Genomic DNA, 25,302 nt, shown 5'->3' with positions numbered 1-25,302 from the left:
TCTTGATGCTTCAACCCAGTTGTCACTAACGGGTTGTCCAAATTGTCATACTAGAACCATGCTTATGTGATTTAGGCACGAAGTGTAACAAATATGCTTGACTGCAGACCTGGTATCTTGCGCTTCAATGAAGCGTTGCAAATGTCATTTCCTCCTTGTGTATTTGCTGCTAAAGGACCAAAATGTGAGAGACGCAACACGTCGTTGTGTTAGTGCATTAAGATAGATCTACATTTAGAATGGATCAGTATAATATGAAAGCTTACAAAATGTCAGGACTTCGTTTATGTGACAATTCTACGGACTACAACGGCGTATTTTTTACCGATGTACTATGGGTGTATATCGTTTCGCTGTCACAATTAGGATACTTGAATATCAACTTATAGTAGAGTGGGGGAAGATGGAACACCTTTAGCACATATGATCTAAATATCCTGATCGTGTTTTAAACAATTAACAACGGTCTAAATGGGAGTCATAAGGGTAAAGTTAAACAATTATTTGAATTTTTTGAATTTTCTTTGTTTACCACCAAATGGCACGAGAAAATAAAATAAAAAGGTGTCCCATCTCCCCCCACCCTATCATAATTATAAAACTGTACAGTAGCGTTGTTAATTGTTGAAAACAAAATATAAAAACATGGAGTATTATGTGTTAACGTTGTTCCATATTACCTCGACCTACACTTGCCATTCAGACGTTTCGCTTATTATAACAATCATGGTCTTTGACGTCACAATGCTGAATATCTCGCCTTTCATTGTCTTTATAATCACATTTGTCTTTGTGTGGAATTGGTATCGTCGTCTCCCGCGTTACCCCCCGGGACCTCTGGGTTTTCCTGTATTGGGGGTTCTCCCCTTTTTAAGCAACCGCCCTGAGAATAAATTCCTGGATTGGAGCAAAAGATACGGTCCAATAATCTCGGTTTCTATTGGTTGGCAGAAGTGGTTGGTGCTGAACGAATATGACGTCACGATGGAGGTGAATTTAAATTAGCGTCATCGGCGATTTGGTCAAACTCCTTTAATAAATATGTTTGCGCCAAAAACGCAGCCTTTTTAATTACATCCTTATTTGTTTTAACCATATACAAGTTAAACTATACTGTATTGTAACTTCGAAAACCATGCAGTGTTTACCCGTAGCGTGTTTTCGTTTTGTTGCTATTTCCTTTTTCTTCGTTGGTTTTAATTAAATTAATCTTCGCTGACGTATATTTGAAGTGATAAAATTAATGTCCTGTTTTCCCCAGGCGTTGGTAAAGAACAGACTTGCGTTCCACGGGCGACCCGTTGTGGAGTTCTTCATACGGACAACAGTTCCGCTAGGTATCGCCTTCGCCCCGGGCGGGGTTCACTGGAAAACTCTCCGTAAATTTGGGACGAATGGAATTAAAGCGTAAGTCCGAGTATGGATAAAACTTTTGGGTAATGGACCAACTCTGACCTAAATCCTAAGACAGATGGCGCGCCACGCTGCTATACCTCACCCATATAGAATAGATCTATATTGGCATTGCATATAAACCTACGAGTATCGTATTAAGGTGATCTCACTTGATATCTAGGGTTGGGCTGGAAAATATGGAAAAGAAGACGAACATAGAAATACAATATTTCATCGAAGAAATTCGGGGACACAAAGGAAAAAGTTTCAATATTCAGGTTTGGAAGCTATAATGGTATTGCTTGTATAGACGGTTATGAATGAATAAGTACTTTATATTTTTCTTCGCGTGGCTTATAACCTGGATGTCATGGTACCTTTAGCATTGTCCCGTGGCGCCCTGCTTTCACTTGGCGTAAATGGAAGAGGTTCTCATATGCTTATTATGTTTTGCATTATGTGTAAGACATTTTTACTGCTAAAGTTTTTTTGCACAAAATAATGAAAATTTGTTCCCCAAGGAGCCACTCACCCACGCCGTTGCAAATGTCGTCTCCAGCTTTTGTCTTGGACAAAGATTCGACCGAAGCAATGACAGTTTCAACCAACTCACACGTTCCCTCATGCACCAGTGAGTCGTGTTAAGGTTTCTCAAAAATTGTAGATATAGTAGTTGGGGAAAGATGGGACACTTTTTCTTTTTTTTTCTTGTCGTATTTGGTAGTAAACAAAGACCATTCAAAGAATTTAGTTTATACCGAATGGGACGATAAATAATAATGAAACATAAACCATTTTACCCCCACCTACTAAATGGTTTGGGTTAAAGTGTGATCTTAATTTAAGTAATTTTTCACAGAGGTCACGTTGCTGCCAACTGGAGGACGATGTTGTTAACTTTCCTCCCGTTTCTTTGCGATGTTTGGCCTTTTACTAAACATATGGACGAGTCGATTACGAACGTACGAACTTTAAACGGTTAGTGAAATAAATGAATGAATGTAAATTACTATCTTTGAGTGATGGGGCAACGACAGTCGTTATAAAACTGGTGTTCTGTTCCATACACCTGTTACCAGTTACAAAACTTTGCGACTCTGGCCCGCACGGCGCCGACAGAAGCGCATAGGTGTAGCTACCTAAACTTTTTCCCGCGCCTCCTTGTACCAAGGCATCAAAACGCTGATTAATGACGTCATAGGAATAATCCGCCATTTTGTGGAAGAACAATCTGCATCGTTCGATGGAGACGAGGTCAGAAACATGGTTGACGCGTTTCTAATGCATTCACGCAACTCTGTGGATGAAAACGTTATCACTGATGACGTAAGTGAAAGTATTTCAACGTTGTGGGTGAATGTTTTTCTGTATGGCTTACTTTTCAGAAAACCCATTAGTGACCATTGATGGGTCGAGCAATTGCTGTTAAATGTCTTGCCCGAGAACACATACCCTGAATGGTATAGCAGCATCGAGCCTTGAACCCATTTATTCTCTTTGTGCTATAAAAGACACACTAAATATGCATAATTTAGTTGAATTAACGCTATTTAACCCCCACCAGAATATCATTGGATTTTTCTCCGATATGTTCTTGGCTGGAACCGAAACCATTACGTCACAATTACGATGGGGGTTTCTAATTATGATGAAACACCAAGATTGTCAGAACAAAGTTAGACGAGAGATTGATGACGTCATTGGTAAGTAACAATGCTATTTGTGTTTAATTAAAATACGATAACTTTTAACATTTTACCAACGGTATTGACCAACAGTTGAGATTATGTGCACAAATTAGCCTAAAGCCCTAAACTATATAAGTCTCCTTTTATGACTGCCTCGCCGAAGAACTTCATCCATTTTATACAGAGACCTAAAGTTTATACCCTTTATTCCACGAACGGCCCTTATTGTGTTGTCCTTTCTTACAGGTCGCCATGGTACAGTAAAGTTAAAACACCGTTCAATAATGCCATACACCTGCGCTGTGGTTCATGAACTATTTCGATTCAGAACCGTTGTACCTCTTAGTCTACCACGGATGACTGTAGCAGATGTTACGGTTGGAGGTTACAGGATTCCCAAAGGAACAAATGTAAACATATATAGTAGGGCGGGGGGAGATGGGACACCTTTAGTACACAATGTCCAGATATCCTGATTGTGTTTTAAACGATTAACAACGGTCTATCTGAGTCGTCAGGATAGGGTTTTATATTTCTTTGAATGTTCTTTGTTTAATTACTACAAAGTAGAACGAAAAAATGTAATGAAAAGGTGTTCCATCTTTCTCCGCCTTACTATATGAAGCAGTGGTTATAAATAAAAGGATAAATGTCTCATTCGTCCTCACGAGGCGGGCTTTTAACAGTTACCACGTTACACAGGTCATAATGAATATTTGGGCTTTGCATAATGACGACAGCCGGTGGAGGGAGCCAGAGCGTTTTATCCCTGAAAGACATTTGAACGCGGATGGAAAATTTATGAAACCCAAAAATGTTTTACCCTTTGGTGTTGGGGCGCGCTCGTGCATCGCAGAGCATTTGGCAAGAAATAAGATTTTTCTTTTTCTTGTTTCTACTTTAAAGAATTTCACTCTTTCTGTTCCAAACGGGGACTCGCCCAGTTTGGACGCGGGTTCTAACGGTACAATATTTATACCGAGTGATTACAACATAGTAGCGCAGTATAGGGATTAATAGGGAATTAATATAAAAGGGGAAACAATAAATACAAATTGTATAAATATACTTAAAACTATTTGTAGATATAATAAATATTGTTTATCTGTTTATATAGTCTTATAAAAAGAAAACAAAATACTCTTTTTGTCGATACAGCTTTTAGGAACAATGGAACATGAGTTTCTGAAACGTTAATAATATTACTGTTTATGATGTCATACATGTTTACGTATTTTCCTATCATCTGATTGGTCCCGTGACAATAATTGATTATGACGCAAATAATATTTTGGTCTCGAATGTGCGAGATTGCGATGTAAAACAATAAACATGTTTTCCACCGAAATAGAGTCTGTAGAGATCTTTTTTTTCGCAAAACATGGTTGTAAATGTAAAATTAAATGACTTGTTTAATATTGACTTTGCATGTACGTGCTGAATGCCACCAAGCATCCATGTAAGGTCGAAAAGATGATGCAATACAACAGACGTTTCGCGGATGCGTCATAATAGATTAAACAAAGAATTTACCACGTGACTATGACGTACAAAAGTCGAAAAAGAAAAAAAGCGCGCTGTGGCAACTGAAGGATTCTGTTTCCCGAATCATATCTAAACAAATTTACAAAGAGAATAAGAAATAAAACTAGTTATAAAGATATTTTACATATCAATGTTCGTTATACGTTAAATCATGTCGAAAACGTTTTTAATGGATATAGAAACAAGACGATCTTCATTAAAACGTAAGTTAAAATATGTTTAATATTTTTCTTAGTAAGAAATGTTGATATATTTGTTTATAACAATATATATACTCGCTGTATGGTCATATAGGTTTCTTGTGGATTATCTTTTTAAGCCTAAGCTGTTGGCTTATCCCATATATTGTTTTAATACTACTCTGGTATTGCTCTATGTTATTAAATATATTGCACATATATAGGTTACACAATATGTAGGTTAATATTTGTCTCCATTACTCCCACAGTATTACATAGGTAACATCAGTCATACTGTAAAAGTGAGGTCTAATGCCATGTGACTTGGGGTTTAGGTCAAAATTGACTCGTAACAGCATACCATACATAGTGTATGTCTTGATAGCGATAAAGGGCCAAATTTGACCTAATTCCGAGGCCCCATGGTATGCTAAAGGACCCCACCCGTATAGAATAGTTTGATATCCTTTCTATTTTTCTTGTGTTTATTATTTTTTATATTTACAGATACTTCTTCCATTGAACAAGTCTTCTGTGTTTTCATCTTATCCACTATTGCTCAAATATTCGCCCAAATCTACCCAACCAGTTCGCTGCCTAAAGCCGTACACCCACAGCCTGCTGCTGTAACACACAACGATAAAAAAGACGACGACACAATTTGGGACGGAAAGTATTTCAGTGACCCTCCTGCTAAAAAGTTTGGCCATAGGAACAGAACTGTTAATTTAAGAGACTGGCGCATGATATTCATCATGGAATAAATGACTAACGCAACGCAAACATGTCTGATACTAAGCCTTTTAAAGCCTGGTTGGCAGAGCTGTTTTATTCAGCCTCCACAGTGAAACCTCAAGCCTCCAGTTCAAGCCAGAAATCTCAAGGATTATCTATCCCTGCTAAGTGCTCAACGAGGCCAGTGGATATAATTCAAAACTTACGTGAAATAGGCGCGTCCCAAAGTAAAGGGAGAACAATTGCTGCGTTCACGCGACAAAACAGCACCGGTTGTTTTGATACTTTATCAACTTCTACTTACCCACCTTCTAAGACTGATTTTAACATAGACGAGATCACGATGGGAAATACATTAAAACCTGGCATTGCTGGTCGTACATTTGATCCTAGAGACCCAACGGGTTTACATTTCAACAAAATTCTTCGAAATTTCCACGGAAAACTCGACGAAATGAACACTCCCTATCATTCCTCATTGCCTTGTGGTTTGAACTCCAAGGTAGAATCCCCTGGGCTTTCCCCACGGATATTTCAAGGCTGTGGGAATCCCATAGCAGTCGCAAAGCTTGTTTTTCCTGTTACTGATTTTTCTATTGCAGTTCCTAACGTATCGCAAGCCACCAGCAAACCAATGGAGCGAAGTGAGCTTGTAATTACAACAACAGAACCAAATGTAAATGTTGTTGAACCAATTTTCGCTCGCGCTAAAGCCGTTCAAGAAATCAACATAATGAGCAAAGAATGTTTCAAGGAGGTACAAATGCATTCCAAGCTTGATCCTATTAAAGCAACACCCAGTGTCACAAATATTGCAACTTCCTCTGCTGCTGTTACTGAAGAAGAAATACAAGAGAACACACCAAAACTTGTAAAGTGCAAAAACCCATTAATTGCGCGAATTATGTCATATGAACCAGATTCTGAGTCTGATTTCTCAGCGGACGAAGACTCTTCTTCCTTTGCTGATGAAGATTTTAGTGAATCTTCGTTCTCAGACTCCGACCTTGAGGATGGGAGTGACTTGGAAGAGGAAGATCTTGCTGACATGTCATCTGATTATTCAGATGAAGACACAGATTCGGACGAACAAGATTGTCCATGGGAACGAATTATTTCGTGCCGAGTCCCTTGGACTTGTAATAGAAGTCGCACTCAAGTTACGAGTCGTAAATCTTCGCTTTCCGATAATTGTTCCTCTCAATCCTCTGAATCAAGTGACACGCAATCCACCAACAGCCCAGATATGCAAACCTCCTACGCAGCGCCGAGCGTACACGAGTTATCCACCCAAAACAAACCCCCAACCACTGTGAAACGACCAACTTGTTCCAACTCCCATATTTCCTTCATCCTCGGGTGTCCAGAGTCCGACTGTGAAGAGGATGGAGATGATCTCAACCCAACCTCACCTGCAACTCCTAACCTCTGCGAAGACGCAAATGAGCTGTGGGCGTTCTTTACTCGCTGCCACGAAAAGTTGACGGTAAACTGGACCACTCTCAATAAATCACATTCCGATCCACAATTGTTCGAAACTCGTAAAAATATTGAAACTAAAGAATCCCAAACCCTCCAACAACTACAAATAAGCGAAGATGTTTCATATAAAGCTCCTTCTAAGGTAAACAAGCTTGATCTAATAGGCCTACAGGATTATTGTCTATTTGTTTGATTATCCATACGAAATTATACAACAAAAGCAATCCTATTTGTTATTTAAAATATTAAAATGCTTCCATTTAATTAAAATTTTACAGAAATTAAACATTTATATCCCTATCCTTGTATGAACTGTAGAAATGTAATTGCAGTAGAAATTGTAAGATTAAAAAACGATTAATAGTGCTGTATTATTTGGAAACAATACAATAAAATATTGACTACGACACGTCATAGAAAGTAAGGTCTAGGTTAATTTAGTCTAAAAAAATATGGATTATTACAGAAGTTCAAATAATTTTGTATTTTAGGTTCGATTTATGGACAAAGTTGTTGTTCATCCAATGGTAGCTTGGTCGTATGCTTACAGGGAGGCACGGAAGGGCCGATGGGACAGCGCGGCACGTGACCGGCATCGATTCGGCGACCGTGTACGTTGCGTGGGGGATGCGATATCTTGGTGTTTCAACACCAGCCATAGGGGGAAGATATACGCGACAAGAATGACTTCAAATTAAGAGTTTTCTATATTGCTATAATAAATGTTGAATTACATTTCCTTTCTTTTCCATTTCAATGTTTTATGTGAACTAGTGGTCAAAGAATATTTTATCTTTTGTAACAAAATGAAAAAATAGAAAAAGGTATGCGAAGAATGGATATTGCTTAATAACTCATATGTTGTGCTAAACATTCGCTATGTCGGTTTAAGGTACAGGTGTTGGTGAAACTGGAATTATCATTCTTTGTGCAATAAAATGCAGGAAATATGTTTGATGTGTGTTTGATGCTACAAGTGTTAGAGAATAGCCTAGTATCTGGTTGTAAGCATGAAGCATATGAAAAAAGTAGAAACTCTTTTGATTAAAATTAATAAAAAAAAAAGGTTTTCAATAAATAAATGTAACTTGTTTATCCTCGCATGGTAGGCAATGGCATACTTCTGACAAGGGTGTTCAGTTTCACACACCTCGTGCCCGCTTACAAGTTACCATGTATGTAACTTATTTTGTTATTTATCCTCGCATGGCGGTGCTTTGACAGTCATTATAACACAGGTGTTCCGTTTCATATACATTGTTCCGGTTTACGAGTTACCACGAATGTAACTTCGTGGGTGATTGATTATTGAAACAAACTTTTTATAAAATTTGACATATCAGTACATATTAATAAAACAAACTGTGGTTTGGTGTGAAGATCTTGTATTATAAATATCAACAATGCGTAAACTGCATAGAATATTCAAGGAATGAAAACATGAAAAACAAGCTATGTTGAGATTGACCATAACATGCTGGTCCATTTTGGGGGATCATTGTTAAAAAAGAAAAACTTGAACTGTTTTCAAAGAAATAATTCAAAATGTATAAGTTTATAACTATTATACCACTTGTCTACTTTGGTTAAACCTTTTACAACACATCAGTTAAAAAGAAACTAAATTGTTACAAAATCGTTTCAAAATGACAGGTTTAAAACTGAAGCATTATATTACTTAACTGGTGTTTAAATCTTTATGACAAGTTTTGTTGCAATATTTATAACAATGGGCTATGACAATAAAAACATTGTTTTTGGGGGAAAAAAATTGTTCCACAAAAATTGTTCACAAAACTATAACTGAGGCCTATTTGCCGTAGAAAAGTATTGAAACTGTATTTACACAGTAACTTGTTCATACTAGGATAAGTTTATGCAGGGACCTACAGATGCTTTCCGCCAATGAAAGTAGCTTGAATGGTTCATGGTTTGATATTTCTCTTGCATGAGGAATCGAGTCGGTTATCCAAAAGTTGTCAAGAACAGCTCGTCCTTCTTGGTGATCTGTAGTAAACAACCCATTAGTGACTACTGGGTTGAAGCAATTTGGATAAGTGTCTTGCCCAAGCACACATATGCCAACAATGGTAGCAGCGACAAGCTTTGAACTCATTACCTCTGAGTTACAGACAGGCGCGGCAACCACTTTGCCAAATTGCAGGCGTTAAAAACAACAAGCAGAAAGGATTAGGAAAAGTTATTAGTTGCCAGCATTGGTATATAAAGGCTATTATGGTTACATCAAGATCACACTTTATTCATGACAAGTTTAAACGAATGCTGTTTAATTGCAATACTCTCCTAATAAACTAAAGTTAATTTGGTTAAAGTTAAAAAGGTAACGTTCAAACAAAATATACTTTAAAGTTGACATTTTGACCCTGTTGCCAAATGTACGGAATATTTTACAGTGTTCACAAACAATATTTTACAGTGTTGCCAATTTACTTTCAGTTAAGAAATCCTTCCAAGAATCTGCTGGAAACACTGCGTGTGTTACGTAAGCGCTGACACTAGAGGCGCCAGACTTCTTCATCAGCAACGCACATTCGTTCACTGTGCCGCCAGTCATTATGAGGTCATCAACAATAACAATGTGACAATTGTTCGGACTTCCGTCAACAATGGACACCTCTCTGTGATGTCATAATGGGATCATTGTTAACCCTTATACTCGTCGTTAAGTTATAACTTGGGTGTGTCTATAGACAAAACAGCCACAAAAATTGCTCTAACCTTGTGGTAACCCATAACAAGATGCATGAAACAGAACACCCCATGTTATAACGACTGTTGTTGCCCAGCCATGCGAGGATAAAGAGGTTACATACCTACAACAAAGGTGATTTAATATACATACAAACAGTATGTGCATCATTGATACACTTCATCGGGGTATGCCGTAAAGTGTTTCCCCCAAGGACACTGGGCCCTAAAGTTGGCAGCATCCGGCCAAAAGCCTGTAACTCCTAGGTTACAGACAGTAAAATTGACCACAATACCACCACAGTATTCATATAATACCAAATCCATAGCACTCATACACCACCAACCTCTTTGCTCCATTCCTCTTCTTTATACACCTGATGATGGCGAATCCATCAAAATGATCGCGGAATCTTTTGTGAGCACCCTCGTCAGGAAATGCTATCTTTATGTTCAAGTTCTCGGACTTTAGTTTGTTGAGCTCCTGCAGTAACCTTGGCAACGCACTTTGTAGTCGTGGCAACACGTTGTCAGTGAAGAAAAATCTTTCCTGGTAAGTAAAGGTTTCGTGTAAGCATGTATGATATATATATGGTAGCACCCTGGGTGTTAGGGTAATATATCTACATTCTAGGTCTCAGGTGTGCCTCACTGAAGACCTCACCCTTATAGAATGAAATCTCTATTATTGAGTGTCTATAAACTGCCTCAATGTGGTCTATATGATAGCACTCTTGGTGTTGGGGTAATATACCTACATTTTGTAACTATATAATGAAGAATATAGGTAATTTTGCAGATTCACTTGTAAAACATGGATATCGAATATCATTATTTGTGCAGGTCCCATGGCAGATAGAGGAATAGCAGATAACATGCGCGCCATGGTACTTGCTGTGGCTACTTGTCCTTCAGTATCAATCCTCTCCATTGTACCAGTGGGAAAGTAAGGTAAGATGAATGTGAGCGACCTGGTATGGTGGGTTAACATTAGGATGAGAAAACTTCTGTCTGTGTCATATTACTTTGTATACAACATAGGTATTTGCACAAATGAATATTGTCCACTGTGTTAAAGGCCAAGGCTTCTTATTAGTGTTTGTTGGGTATTAGCAGCTTGATAAACTATACATATATACATGTGTGTTGGGATGATTGGTTTAAAATGTTGGTGCCAAATGTACTTATAATTGTTTTTTTTTTATAAATTGGAGCATATGACTATGCAATACTATGAAAGTGGGTGAATTAATATTTGTAAATAAATTAGCATTACCGCATTTAAGATGTTACCTGACACATGATCTTGGCAGAGCGTAAACCAATGATATTTGTTCGAAGATAACTTCAGGTGAATGGAAACTTCCGAGGAACACGACGTGTTTTCCGATGCAGCGATCTACATCCTGGGGTGGGGTGAGATTAATAACATGCGCACAAGATAAATATTTCTAGCTGTTATCAGTGGTAGTAAAAATTAAATTAAATATAACAAAAGCAAGAACAGAATTAGAAAAAATGGACAATAGTTAAAACACAAAGGGTGAAATACAGTAAGAGTTCAAAAAGCTTGGCTGCTGAACCAAAAATATTGAAGGTTAAATGCATTTTTGGTACAGATTTTTAATTTTAATGCAAGAGATGAAACTGTCAAGTCATTAACTTAATGAAACACCTTTCTTAGAATAAAAAGTGAAAACAAAACAAATAAAACCTGGATGAATAGGTTTGGGAATCCATCCGGAAATTTCTCCCAACTGACTTCTTCATGGAGTTTAATCTTTGGGCAATTTTCAACTGAAATGGTAAAGAAGTCATGTTAGTTTGGGTTTATATGTGTATTGCTGCCATGCCCACAGTCAAGTAGTTAAATCTATTGCAGTGTGTGGATAAGCAGATATAACTTTCGGTTGGTTTGGTCATTTATATCCTCGTGGATGGGAACTTGAGTGACTTATCCATGGTTGCCACTCCCATGCCCACAGTCGAGTTGCAGAAGCTATTGCAGTGTGCGTTTATCAGACATTACAAGTGAAAGCACCACCGCGTTAACAACTTCATAAACGTAAACAAAACATCGTACTTACCTTTAAGACTGCATATTTTCCGGCCCAGTTCCAACGTACTAGCGTGACACAGCAACAAAATATTACTTTCTTTTTCCATTTTAACGACCAGCAGTTATTACATTGGTCCAATGTTCAAACTAACAACGTCTGAACTACATTTCATAGAATACAGAAGTAGTTAACCCGGTAGTTCCCCACATATAAAAGACGTATCTCTCCTTTGTAGAAATTCGTTCTTCTTTTAAACTCTCGTTTTGTGATAAACAGATATACGTAGATAATACGTACATACGTATAGTAGTTTCGATCGTTATACCTGCTTTTGGCTATAAGGCCCAACGGTGTATCGTTCAAATCCGTATGTGGTTATTCAAAATTACATTTGATTCAGCCTTGTTGGTTGGTGTTTATTTTGTACCATGTTGGTATGACTCTGCTTTTATTTATACGGTACATTTACCACTGCTGTGGGGTGGGGAAAGATGGGACACTTCACCAACCATGGATAAGCCACTCAAGTTCCCACCCACGAGAATATAAATGACCAAACTAAATGTTATTTTTGCGTTGTTTTTCTTGACAAGTCTAAAGTCCAGGAAAATTGCATAACGTTTATAAAAAATATAAGTCATAGGGAAAATTCCAGTTACTCATAAGAGTTGTTTTAACTTTAATCAATGGTTAACTTATAATAGGGGTTAGTGTGTCCTTTGTAGCTATTTGCAACGTCATTGCATGTAATAATGAACACAGTGACGTGTACAAACATTACGATGACGCATTATGCTTATGCTCGTTTGATATAATTTATGTTAACTACGAGTTAAATATTTGGCACACTAAAAGTGCATGATACCAGCATGTTGGGAATATAATTGGCGTGTTTACTATGTATGAAATATGATCATAGCTTAATTATTAATATACCACGAGAACCGCATTTGCAAAGCAATATAAACCGCCCAAAATCACCCCAACATATTAGTAGGGGAGGACTTAACACAATAATGGCAGATTTATGTACGAGCGAAATAAATCGAAAAAAATGCATTTAAAAAACAAAAAGTTGTTTAATTATTCAACACGAATAAGAAAAAAAAAGATAAAACAAGATAAAAAGAAGCTACGAGTTTAATATATGTTGTAAATAAAAAAAATACAGAAATTTTTAATAATATCTTTAGCCAATTTTAGTATTTTTTCCATAAAAGCGAATCCATTAGCTGTACAATGTCGGGCAGCCTTGACTTTAACGACGGTCGCTCCAAAAAGGGATATTATTTTAGCAAAGCTGCAGTCGCCGGTTCAGTGGTTGTTGTTATTTTGATGTTGCTGACTGTGGGTTAGTACCTTGTTTCGTTATTTTTATTATTCATAAAGTTGCATATGAAGTAAATTGTGAGCGGACACGAGGTGTATGAAACAAAACACCCGTGTTATAATTACTGTCGTTACCCGCCACACAAGGATAGTAAGTTATACTGATATGTAGCCTACTCTCGGCAAGATAGGATACCGTTGTCATTTAAATCCTTTATTTCCTAATAACAATTAGCAATTATTTTAGAGGCGCGAGAATACGGTTATATAATTCTGTAAAACAAAGAACATTCAACGCATTATTAAACCGTATCCTCACGACTCTCATACACCGTTGTTAATTGTTTAAAACACGTCGATAAACGAGAATGAAAACATGGACCATCTTACCCCACCCAACTATATTCTTTTATGCTTAAAAATTGTATTGCTGCTTGCATCGAACCTAACTCATTTGTATTCCAGGACTCCTGGTCGGGCTCGTTGGCCGGCCCACTTGTGCAAGTGATGCTGCAGCCCCTACCACAACTACGTCATCACCACCTAAGCCAACAACGACACCCCCTAATGACGTCACGACCACTACTAGAAACAATGACGTCACAACACCTAATGTCGATGCGACAACCGCTCCAACGTCGGTAAGAAACTTGATGGGTGCTGTTGTAAAAGCAGATTTTTTTAAAATAACTAAAATATGGAGATAAGCAGCAAAACGACTCTCTTAAAAAATAAATTTATACATTGGATGTTCGAGAAAGAGATTCAGTTTTAAATAGGCGTCATGCGTGCCGACAATCAATACGTTTTATAAAAGCAATGACCAGCAAGTCGTTTAATAGATTTTCTTAAAACGCTTTTAAGCTGAAGTAAAGAACACATATACGCCAACAATGCTAGCAGCGCCGAGCCTCGAACCCGTACCTACTGTACATGAAGGCGTGTTAACCACTTCGCCAAAGGGTCGGTGTCATGATGTCATTTTTCGTGACGTCATTTTTCATGACGTCGTTTGCAACCCCCATTTCAATCACAATTCATTACAGAACGACCCTTGGATGAACTCACGGTTGCCAAACACTTTACTCCCAATTCATTACAACGTAAAGATACGACCCGTGCTTGATATTGATGTGGCTTCTTCAACTTATTTGTTTTACGGGAGTTCAACAGTGCAATACTTATGTAATGTATCAACAGATTACATTATCATGCACTCACATGCGTAAGTTGTCACCGCTTGTTTGTATAACCGGCCTTATGCTAATATATATTATCGACGAAATTATAAACGCGGTTCTAGTTAAGCATTTTGACTCGACAGCGAGCATGAGGTGTGTGAATACACAATGTGACGCGCCTGCCTGTAACCCTGAGGTAATGCTTAAGGCTCGTCGTTGATACTATTGTGGGTGTATAAGACAGTTAACGGTATTTGCTCCCAGTGAATTGTCCAAATTGTCATTCATTAAGAAAAACAATCTCCCACAAAGTTACATGCGTGGTAACTTGTAAGCGGCACGAGGTGTAAGAAACATAACACCCGTGTTATAACGACTGTCGTTGCCCGGCCATGCAAAGATAAATGAGTTACATCCGTTCTTAAACATAATTTTACTCCTTGCTTTTCTACAGTGAGTTGATATACGACAACGAGATTAAAATATTCGAAGACAAGACGGGTAGCGAGGTAACGGTGGAATCCAACACGCCCTACCGTCCCAACCAATACATTGTAATCAAAACCTCATCTCCGTGTGTGGTTGGTGATACATACACAATGGTAGCGGATAGTTTCCATGGCGAACTTGGGGACGATCTAACCGGGATATACCGAAGTGAATACGACAACGAATTCGGAGAACATAGGTTCGTATGCGCTTTAAACTTTTCCTGATAAACACCTGGCCCTGGACTTGAGGTTACGAGTGAGAGGCTAGTCGCTGACACCTTTTGTCGGCATATGTGTATAACGACTGTATATAGGTCTGTAAATATCCCTTGTTTATTACCAAATGGGACGAGAAAACAGAATGAAAACATGAACCAACTTACCCCACTCTACTTTACATTATATACGATTTCTAAATAAAATACCCTAGCGGTAAACCCCCTTGGCTACACTTGTAAAGATATACGCATTGTTTGTTCAGAGTTATCGCTATCTCTCAAATGGAGACCACTGGAGCCAGACATACGTTTCCCTGCTTTGACGAACCAGGGTTCAAAGCAACGTTCAATATCACGCTCTACCATAACAAACCTGGTTTTTATTCCATCGCAAACATGCCGCCTATAGATTCATGGGTAAGTATGTGGTGTATATGGATGGTTAGAAGGCGTATAAGAGGTTCTGGCTAGCAAGACTTTTGCAATTGCGCAACACAGTGGTCCTTTATAGGTTGGCTAAATTGTCAGCCATGCTACAAAAAATGAAGTGTATGATACAAAACATCCCTGTTATAACGACCGTTTTTGCCCGTCATGTGAGAATTAATAAGTTACATACGTGGTTATTCATAAGCTGGCATAAGGTGTAGGAAACATAACACCCGTGTTATAACGACTGCTGTTACCCACCACAGAATAATAAATAACGTACATTTTTTAAACTATTTCAACTTTAACTCATAATACCAAACACAGACGGAAACCATCGATTCAGATGTTTGGACCGCCACCAATTTCGACACAACCCCCATAATGTCAACTTATTTACTTGCATTGGTTGTATGTGACTTCTTGTATGAACATGGGGCAACTGCAACAGGGGTGCAGGTGATATTACTGTTGTATTGAACAAACATGCAGCTGCACTGTGTGTCTAAGTTATATGGGTTGTTTTATACAGTACAGCCTATAAGCTTGGGAGTAATGGGTTCAGGTACCCGATTTTATGGTCTGTTAAACAAAGTTTGAAACTGCACTGTAAGTGTAAAATATAGTAGGTTGGGGAAATACGTTTACCTTTAGCACATGATATCCAAATATCATAATCGTGTTCTAAAAAATTAACAGCAGGTCATGGAAGTCATAAGGATATTGTTTTGTAATTCTTTAAATGTTCTTTGTTAACAACCAAATGGGATAAAAAGGTGTCCGATCACCCATCTTCCTTCACCCTAGCATATTATCATATATATATTATTCAAAGCCACCTAATATTAACAGACACGAATCTATTCTCGCCCTGAAACGATCAAAAATGACGAAGGAAAATTTCCATCAGAAATATCACCCGGCGTGCTTGATGTATTGGCTACCCACTTCAGTGTGCCTTACCCATTACCTAAGTCTGGTAAGGATCTGTAAAGGAGTTCAATGAATGAATATAACCAACTTTATCCTTAAAATGACAGTTGTTATAACACAGGTGTCCTGTTTCATACACCTCGTGTCAACTTTTTTTGAGAGGGATTTTTCGTGTTATGTGTATAAACACCACAGTCAAAAAAATTCCATTCTCTATTTTATATGGGTGAGATCCTCAACAAGGAACGCTACTGGACCTGAGACTTAGGCCAGAGTTGGCCCATTACCCCAACCCCCAGGGTGTTACAACCCATTAGTGGCCACTAGGTTGAAGCAATGTCCGCTAAGTACTTTGGCCAAGGACACATACACCTATCATTATCCTTAGACGAACCTTAGAACTGTCTTTCCATCTTTTCGTTATTTTAATTAAATACGATCTTTGTTGCAAATCAAACGAATAAATACAAATAATGTTATGTGTTATGATATATATATATATATATATATGTGTTATCATTTAAAATCTTTTTAATACAGACCAGATGGCAGTTAGTGACTTTGGAGCAGGTGCAATGGAAAACTGGGGGTTGGTTCTGTACAGGGAAACTCTTTTGCTGTTTGATGCAAATATTTCATCTGTTCACGACAAATATTCGATTGCTCAAGTGATTGGTCACGAACTCGCCCATCAGGTGGAGTTGGCTTGTTGTTTTAATATGTAAAAATATAACATAGCTTTCACTTTTGAACCAGAGGATATTGGATTCAAGGTTCGTTGCTGCTACCATTGTTGGGGCATGAGTCATTGCGCACAAAGTTGCATATGTGGTAACAACAAGTGTACAAAACACATGTTTACCAACTTAAAAAAAAAGTTACATTCATTAATATTCTTTGCCTTTCTTTAAATGGTTTGTCAAAAATAGTAACACATAAAGTTACATAGGTGGTAGCGTGATATGACGACTATCCCACATTAGAAAATTTTTTAAATATATAAATGCCTTCAATTTATTAACTTGTATTTTTCCAGTGGTTTGGCAACTTAGTAACAGCAGCTTGGTGGAATGAGATTTGGTTGAATGAAGGTTTTGCCTCGTATGTTCAATACATAGCAGTGGAGGGCGTCAAACCAGAGTATAAACCTGTGAGTCTCATATCAGTCACACATAAAACAATTCTTAAAAATAATCACCCACAAAGTTACATACTTGGTAACCTGTAAGAGGGCACGAGGTGTATAAAACAGAACACCCGTGTTATAACAACTGTCATTGCCCGCCATGCGAGGATAAATAAGTTACATTTATTCATATTTCAGTTCCTTGATCTATTGTGATGTCTTTTTACAAATATGGGTTTGATTTAAAGTGCAAGAGACTTTAGTGTATGGTATACAGTGTAAAAATAAACTTGTTAAGTTGGTATATGAAGTAAATAAAGGGCAATATTTGTTTTTTTGTTTGTAAGTTTTTTGTTGTTTTTTATTATTTGAAAAAATATCAACAACTGCAGAAATTTCTTTAATACTAAATTCACAACCATTCAAGTAACATTGACATCTTATACTCGCAGTTTGAGATCTTTATAATAGATGACCTCCAAGGAGGGTTATACGCTGATTCGTATTCATCATCTCATCCATTGGTTCATCCCGAAGGTTATTTCTCAACAATCACTTATTCAAAGGTTTGTGTTCGTTATTGAAGAGACCTTTTGGCAATTGTTGTACTTAATGTAGATTGTTCTTACTTATGTGATTATTTTTATAAATTACCTTTAAATTATTGAACACTGTATTAGGATATGCATTCAAAAGATAATATAATTTATTATTTTGAAAAATAATGAACATAATGTTATACTATATGTTCTTAAAAGTTTATAATTCATTGTTTTGAAATAACTGGCGCAGTGGTTTGTAGTTTTGTCTTTAGTCTAAAGGTTACAGGTTCGAGCCTCGGTCCTGCCACTGTTGTGAATTGTGTGTCTTTGGGCAAGTCACTTAACAGCAATTGCTCCAACCCAGCAGTCGTTACTAATGGGTTGTCTGAATTATCAGCCATACATAAAAAAAATAAAAAGTCCCCCCAAAAATAATTACTTACAAAGTAACATACATGGTAACTCGTAAGCTGTCACGAGGTGTTAAACCCATGTGATAACGACTGTTGTTTTCCGGCCACGCGAGGATAAAGTAAGTTACACTCATCATCTTCAACTAATAAACATCTTCTTTATACAGGGAGCTTCATTTCTTAGGATGGTTCAAGGTTTTCTCGGAGAACAAACTTTCACCAACGCACTCACAGTGAGTTTACAATAATTTGTAAATTTTTTAATTAGGTGCTTAAAAATGTTGAACCTAAAAATTATTAATTTTTAATTAAAGAAAAATGTTAAAAAAACAACTTTTTGTGTCTTTGGGCACGACACTTAAAGGCTGTTGCTCCAAATGGTCGAGAATGAGTTATAAATTGTTAGCAATACATTAAAAACTAAACATGAAAAATAATTGTGTCAACTCGCAAGCAAGCTTGAGGTGCATGAAACACAACACCCGTGTACTAACAACTGTCGTTACCCCGCCATGCAAAACAATTTACATTCATTTATTCCCACAGAATTACTTGAATGACCTGGCTTACTCCTCTGCTACCCATGATGTTCTGTTTCAACACTGGATCGATGTAAGTTGTTACCTTATTACAAGTTTCAATAAAATAGGCTTTATTGGACTGCATCTGCAAACGCACACAACGTTAAATACACAAAGCGCACAGTACAGTATATACAACGTAATTCTAAGGTACTACATCCATACTCAACACAACAACCTTTGCATACTATTACTATAATACAGTGAACACTGTAGCACGATAAGTCTAACAAAAGGAAAGAAGGACACGCGGCGGCAAGGCAACCTCGGGCAACAATGCTTAGAGCGTGTAAGAAGCGATAAGTCTACAGTGAGCAGACATAATAACAGTTTACAACAGTACCATGGTGTGATATTGGGTCTAAATCTTTTTTACATTTATTCATATATATATATGCTATATATATGATGGTGTTGATATCATGGTGTGTTATTAAGTTTGTTGAAACTTCTCTTACAGTTAATATATATATATATATATTATATACACTGTATTACTATTATGGTGTAATATATAGTCAGCTTTTCCTGCATTTAAGTGTACATATGTTTAATGTCAGCCATATAACAATTCCAAAATAGATCTTCTTACAATTTGTGTTTAATGCTGCTACCATTGTGGGCGAATGTGTCCTTGGGCAATAACACTTAACGGCAATTTCTCCAACCTAGTGGTGACTAATGGGTTGTCTAAATTGGTCAAACATTAAAAATATACAAAAATAGACAAGTATGTTGCATTCATTCATCGTATTTTACTCCACAGCAAGCAGATAAAGATGGTCTAACCTTTCCCTACCCCCTGCAAGATGTGTTTGAAACATGGACTTTGCAAATGGGATACCCCTTGATCACAATGGAACGCATTGGTGCGTCGACTATTAAACTAACGCAAGAATATTTCTTGGTGGATCCAAAAGATTCAGCTGTAGATACGCCGGGTAGTTTAACATACAAGTGAGTTTGGATTCAGTTATTTCCTTTAAACCTGAACCGAATGCTCTGGTTAGAGCGCTTGTTTCTAGATCAGAGTGTACCAGGTTCAGAGCTTTATGCTGCTACTGTAAGACTTTTAATTGCAATTGCTCCAACCCAGTTTTCACTGATGTATTGTCTAGAAATTGTCAGCCATGCATAAAAGCAATCACCCACAAAGTTACATCAGTGGTGATTCGCAAGTAGACACGAGGTTCATGAAACAGAACACCCATGTTATAACGTCTGTCGTTGCCCCATCATGTGAGAATAAATAAGTTGTATAATTTATCCCTCAGGTACAAGTGGTTTGTGCCATTCACATACAGAGGAGAATCTGAAATGGGGACGGACAATATGGATACTTTGTGGATGGATCTAAGTGGAACAGGTGAGTTGTTATGTTTAAATCAATAATTGGTTTCTTAGCATTTTCAGATTCTGCCATTCTTTTTTTTCCTAAGCAAGACATTTGTTTTGTTTTTTTAAGTTAAAATTTGTCTTCGCATTTTTCAATTAAATTTATATTTATTTATTTTGTGTGAAATTTTTTTTAAACAGAAAAAAATTATTTTACCTTCAAACATTTGTGAAGATGGTTCTAAACTGAAATGTTTAAAATAAAACCAATTGTTTTATATATATTGGTTGTTATGTTTGTATTTAATATATTCTTTATCAAACTTAAATTTAACTTTTTTGCAGCAACTTTAAACTCAAACGAGAGTTACATACTTGGTAACATTGAGGCTCGAGGCTTCTACAGGATCAACTATGATGAAAACACTTGGAGTAAATTGTCAACCAAGCTGGCTAGTGCTTCATTTAAGGTAAATATATTTGTTTCATAGATTAGAGTGCGGGAAAAAAATAAAGGGTAAATAAAATTTAAGGTGCCAAAAACTTGAGGTAAGTATGTTTGTTTCTTTCATTAGGGTTAGGAAGGTTTTAAATAATTCACAAAAACGAAATAAATAAAAAATAAAGGTTTAAATACACTTTAATGACTCGTTTTGTTGTTGATTCTTTCCTCTTTGTTCTTTCAATAACACGATCTGTGATAGAGTTTAAGAGATAAAGAAAAATTCATTTTTTGTTAATATGTTAAAATATTGGCGAAGATTAAGAAACATTTAAAAAGAAAATACAGGATAATTGTAAATATTTCAAAACATTCAGGACATTCCTGTTGAAAACAGAGCTCAACTTATAGACGATGTATTTGCTTTGTCAAGGTTTATATGGGCGTGCCAATGATTTTGAATAATTTGTTAATTTGTAAATTGTTGGAATAATTTCCCAACAATTAAAGGAAATTTTATAATTGTGTGAAATGTAGTTTAAATAAGATACACCGTTGCTGCCAGGCAGCGCAAATCTAAAATATGTATTTCGGAAAGCGATGTTTTTAACATAAATTTTAAATGATATTTTAATTTTGAGTTGCATAAAAACGTAACTATGTGATTAAAAAAAATGTACATTTACATACGTGGTAACTTGTAAGCGGGCACGAAGTGTATGAAACAGAACACCCGTGTTATAACGACTGTCGTTGCCTCGCCATGCAAGGATAATTAAGTTCATACATTCATTCAATCTGCATACAATCCAATTGAAACAATTATTTTTTAATATTTACAGTTTCAATTCTGATTATTTGTGATATGCATTTGTTGTGTAACAAGTTATGACTTAACAATATGCATTATGACAGAGCCACAAAGATTGAGGTGAACCTCGCTCTTGAATTGGCAGCATATTTATCACAAGAAGATGAATATATTCCATGGTATACATTCAATGAAGCTATGCAGTACTTTGACAGTATGCTGGGAGCATCCCTGATATATGGAGACTTCTCTGTGAGTTTGATGTTGTGATGTTTTGTATATGGTGTGTCGGTTGTAACTCGACAGTGAGCATGAGGTGTATAAATACACCATGTGTGTCTGGTGTATAAGAAGACACCCATGTTATAACTTGACAGTGAGCATGAGGTGTATGATTACACCATGTGTGTCTGATGTATAAGAAGACACCCATGTTATAACTCGACAGTGAGCATGAGGTGTATGATTACACCATGTGTGTCTGATGTATAAGAAGACACCCATGTTATAACTCGACAGTGAGCATGAGGTGTATGAATACACCATGTGTGTCTGATGTATAAGAAGACACCCATGTTATAACTCGACAGTGAGCATGAGATGTATGAATACACCATGTGTGTCTGGTGTATAACAAGACACCCATGTTATAACTCGACAGTGAGCATGAGGTACCTTATCTAGTTACAACTCATTTTTTTTATATCCTTTTATTTATTTTCACCATTAACTTTCCAGCAATACATTCTTGACTTGGTTGTCCCATCTTTGTACAACAAATTGGGTTGGGACGATTCAAACACAGACGACAGTGTGTTGATTGAAAGGTAAATTATTGTCGGAATATTTTTCATTTCAAAGAAAAGTTGTTGTTACATCAGAAGAGACATCAATATAAAACTTACTGATTCATCCTCACGTGCTGGAGAAACGACAGTCTTTATAACATTGGTGTTCTGTTTCATACACCTCGTGCCTACTAACGAGTTACCTATTCGGACAACTCCATTACTGACCACTGGGTTAAAGCAATTAGCATTAAGTTGATCATCTATTGACTTATTCATTAAAACTTTCTTAAACAGAATGACACGAGGGCTGGCGATTGATGCTGCTTGTTACTATGGCAACGAGGAATGCATCGCGAACGCGAAACAACTTTTCCAGGAATGGATGAATGACACTTCAACCATGTGAGTTGTTTGTTTAGATTCAGTAATTTTACGTGGAGTGTGGGATAACTAAAAAAGTATACATGTATGTACAAAATTTGAAAAATAAATAACAAAGGTGTTCTGTTTCATACATATTGTGCCCGCTTACGAGTAACCATGTATCTACTTTGTTGGTGATTATCTTTATAAGGCTGACAAATTATACAAACCATGTCTGTAACCCATAGACACACGTGCCCACCATAATGGCAGGGTCAAGCCTTGAACCCGGTATCCACTAGTTTAAAGGCTTGTCCTATGAAACGTGCAAGCCCACATTGATGACAACCTTAAACCCGGTAGTCTTTATCAACCAATATATTTTACCTTCGTACTCCCAACAGTATCAGCAGCACATACAGAACTGATGTTTACTGCACAGCAATACGGGAAGGTGGGATAGCAGAGTGGGATTTCATGTGGAACCAGTACTTGGTAACTCAGAATGCTCAACTGCAGACAAGCTTAAGGTATAGTTAAGTTATTTTTATACAAAAGTGAAAGTGTTTAATATTTTACCTGATACTCCTGTAGTATCTGGATTAAAGATTTTATGATTTATTTTTTGATTTAAGTTTTTTTAGAAATACTTTTATCACACAAAATACTTATTTTTTATTTTTAGTGTTTTGTTTTTTAGTGTTTTGTGTAGTGTTTTGTGTACAGTTTTTTAGTGTTTTGTGTACAGTTTATTTCTATATTTTCCATACATATATATATTTTCTTGAAATTTATATTTTCTGCTTTGTGGTAATGGGTCATTCCTGGCCTAAATCCTCGGACCTCTGGCGTGGCACGCTGTAGGACCGCACTCGTATAGAATCTAATGTTTTCCACGTTGCAGGTATGGATTGTCATGCAGCAAAGATGCGTGGATTCTTAACCGTTACATTGAATATGCAATGGATTCAACACTTGTGAGAAAACAAGATGTTTCAAACACATTGTACTACATATCAAGCAAAGAACACGGGAAATATGTGGCTTGGTCATTTGCTGCCAACAACTGGGAGAGGCTTCTTAAAAAGTAAACATGGTTGACAATGCATAACATAACTGCTCTAGTGAAGTTCAATTAAAATAACGAAGAAAGGAGAATTAGAAGCAAAACAACAATCATTAAAACAGATTTCTGTTTTTATTTTGTTTAGCATATAATAAGGAAAAAAAAGATGGCAGTTTACATGTATATGCTAGATAGCTAGTGTGTTTTAGTTTAACCATAAAACTAATTAATATTATTTTTAGTGTTGGTTCAGCAGCTACCAGTTTACTGTCTGGTGCAGTGTCTCGATTCTCAACTGACTTTGATTTGGATTTGGTAAATAAACGAATGCAACTATACTTATTTACTGATTTATGACTCTAATATCATATGGGATGCCATACTATTTGAAAATTTGTGTTTGTCGTAGGCCTTGCTCTTTTCACCTATGACGGGGTAACGACAAATTGTTGTTATACACCTCGTGCCTGATTATGAATTACTTTGTGTAACTTTGTAGGTGATTATCATTATTTTTTAATTAATAAATGTGTTCCATTTTTTCTACAAGTACTTCTATACTTTTAGGTTGAGTCTATGAAGAATGTCACCGGCCCTGGGTATTACAATACATTGGAATCATACAAAACCAGAGTTCAAGCAAATATTGACTGGCGGGCACGCAATGAAGCTGTGATTGCATATTTCTTGGGTAGCAGTATCGTGATACCAACATCAAACTATGAAGATAAACAACGGCATGCCGTTGTGCCAGAAATTAACCAAGAACCACACCAATTCCACAAGCATAGGCCAGGGCGTTATTAAGGACTTTACACAGAAGTTTTAAAATGTTCACAACTTTTATGTGTTTAATGCAAAAACGTTATTTTGGAATGTAACTTTCATGCTGGTTTATATAAATCATTTTACACCAATTAAAACAAATTTTCTAAATAATAATATTTAAGTTCTATTTTTCAACAAAATTGTGTCAATAATGAATATGAATGAATGGCTTTATTTTTGTTTCCTCTCAATAAATTTGTCTGTCTTATTATTAGTTTTGTTGTTTGAACAAAGGTAAGTTTTTTAATTCAAATGGAAGACTAGATTCATACAAACCTTTTATTACCTAGATGTAACATAACACGTCTAAATGCTATATTTTAACGTCTTTTTTTTGATATTTTAAGCAAAGTTTTAAATAGGAGGCCTACCTTGTATCCGATTTACAAACGACAACAAAACGTGCGAATTTCGAAGCAAAATCTGTCAATCAGGTTATCAGAAGCGCGGGGAGCGTGGAATTTAGGTTGTAACGATGGTTTTTTAAGGAATGAAGACTCGCTAATAGTTTAGGTCGTTGTTTATCCCGAAGTCGTATAATATTCCGACATTGTATAATAGTAAGGCGTCGCAGTTTTACAATTTACTGCTAAAGCTGCGTTGTTCTATTTTTATGAACTTAACTTAGTG

At 36.6% G+C, this 25,302-nt stretch overlaps 3 protein-coding genes across 4 annotated transcripts; 2 read left to right on the top strand and 1 right to left on the bottom strand.

The window, feature by feature from the left end:
* The first annotated feature begins 524 nt into the window (after positions 1–524).
* Positions 525–7,976, top strand: LOC149729101 (cytochrome P450 2C20-like). 2 transcript variants are annotated; one of them, XM_089889124.1, is made up of 10 exons: positions 525–990; positions 1,262–1,407; positions 1,577–1,673; positions 1,917–2,026; positions 2,255–2,373; positions 2,597–2,721; positions 2,960–3,098; positions 3,330–3,493; positions 3,786–4,831; positions 5,315–5,590. In XM_089889124.1, exons 1-9 carry the CDS (start codon positions 646–648, stop codon positions 4,098–4,100), a joined length of 1,560 nt encoding a protein of 519 aa, XP_089745250.1. In that variant the 5' UTR covers positions 525–645; the 3' UTR covers positions 4,101–4,831; positions 5,315–5,590. The 2 variants fall into 2 exon arrangements, with proteins under 2 accessions (XP_089745250.1, XP_089745248.1); XM_089889122.1 differs by lacking the exons at positions 525–990; positions 1,262–1,407; positions 1,577–1,673; ... (3 more) ...; positions 2,960–3,098; positions 3,330–3,493 and adding an exon at positions 7,516–7,976 and having other exon boundaries at positions 4,559–4,831; positions 5,315–7,166.
* A 416-nt stretch (positions 7,977–8,392) lies between these two features.
* LOC149729100 (uncharacterized) lies at positions 8,393–12,016 on the bottom strand. The gene is made up of 7 exons (XM_089889141.1): positions 11,821–12,016; positions 11,448–11,530; positions 11,027–11,139; positions 10,539–10,704; positions 10,081–10,283; positions 9,476–9,663; positions 8,393–9,031 (listed from the first exon to the last, which is right to left on the bottom strand). The coding sequence occupies exons 1-7, from the start codon at positions 11,897–11,899 to the stop codon at positions 8,883–8,885; spliced, it is 981 nt and encodes a 326-aa protein (XP_089745267.1). The 5' UTR covers positions 11,900–12,016; the 3' UTR covers positions 8,393–8,882.
* A 1,001-nt stretch (positions 12,017–13,017) lies between these two features.
* Positions 13,018–24,786, top strand: LOC149729099 (aminopeptidase N-like). Its single transcript, XM_089889159.1, has 23 exons — positions 13,018–13,144; positions 13,588–13,763; positions 14,169–14,347; positions 14,758–14,991; positions 15,276–15,429; positions 15,769–15,900; positions 16,294–16,420; positions 16,915–17,069; positions 17,411–17,524; positions 17,953–18,066; positions 18,623–18,688; positions 19,002–19,067; positions 19,803–19,993; positions 20,311–20,402; positions 20,717–20,841; positions 21,191–21,246; positions 21,729–21,876; positions 22,363–22,451; positions 22,710–22,817; positions 23,183–23,308; positions 23,683–23,865; positions 24,087–24,159; positions 24,412–24,786. Exons 1-23 carry the CDS (start codon positions 13,033–13,035, stop codon positions 24,649–24,651), a joined length of 3,060 nt encoding a protein of 1,019 aa, XP_089745285.1. The 5' UTR covers positions 13,018–13,032; the 3' UTR covers positions 24,652–24,786.
* The last annotated feature ends 516 nt before the right edge of the window (positions 24,787–25,302 follow it).

The sequence above is a fragment of the Ciona robusta genome, chromosome 11 (assembly GCF_009617815.1).
Source record: "Ciona robusta chromosome 11, ASM961781v2".
Taxonomy (NCBI): domain Eukaryota; kingdom Metazoa; phylum Chordata; class Ascidiacea; order Phlebobranchia; family Cionidae; genus Ciona; species Ciona robusta.
This window is presented reverse-complemented; position numbering and strand designations above follow the sequence as displayed.

Excerpts from the sequence above, each read along its gene's own strand:
- LOC149729101 (XM_089889122.1), top strand. The coding sequence starts at position 5,592 with ATGTCTGATACTAAGCCTTTTAAAGCCTGGTTGGCAGAGCTGTTTTAT. Across the intron at positions 7,167-7,515 it reads CATATAAAGCTCCTTCTAAG|GTTCGATTTATGGACAAAGT; the intron begins GTAAACAAGCTT and ends TTTGTATTTTAG.
- LOC149729100 (XM_089889141.1), bottom strand. The coding sequence starts at position 11,899 with ATGGAAAAAGAAAGTAATATTTTGTTGCTGTGTCACGCTAGTACGTTG. Across the intron at positions 11,531-11,820 it reads GAAAATATGCAGTCTTAAAG|TTGAAAATTGCCCAAAGATT; the intron begins GTAAGTACGATG and ends TTACCATTTCAG. Across the intron at positions 9,032-9,475 it reads GAAGGATTTCTTAACTGAAA|ATCACCAAGAAGGACGAGCT; the intron begins GTAAATTGGCAA and ends TGTTTACTACAG.
- LOC149729099 (XM_089889159.1), top strand. The coding sequence starts at position 13,033 with ATGTCGGGCAGCCTTGACTTTAACGACGGTCGCTCCAAAAAGGGATAT. Across the intron at positions 17,070-17,410 it reads GTCACGAACTCGCCCATCAG|TGGTTTGGCAACTTAGTAAC; the intron begins GTGGAGTTGGCT and ends GTATTTTTCCAG. Across the intron at positions 24,160-24,411 it reads CTGACTTTGATTTGGATTTG|GTTGAGTCTATGAAGAATGT; the intron begins GTAAATAAACGA and ends CTATACTTTTAG.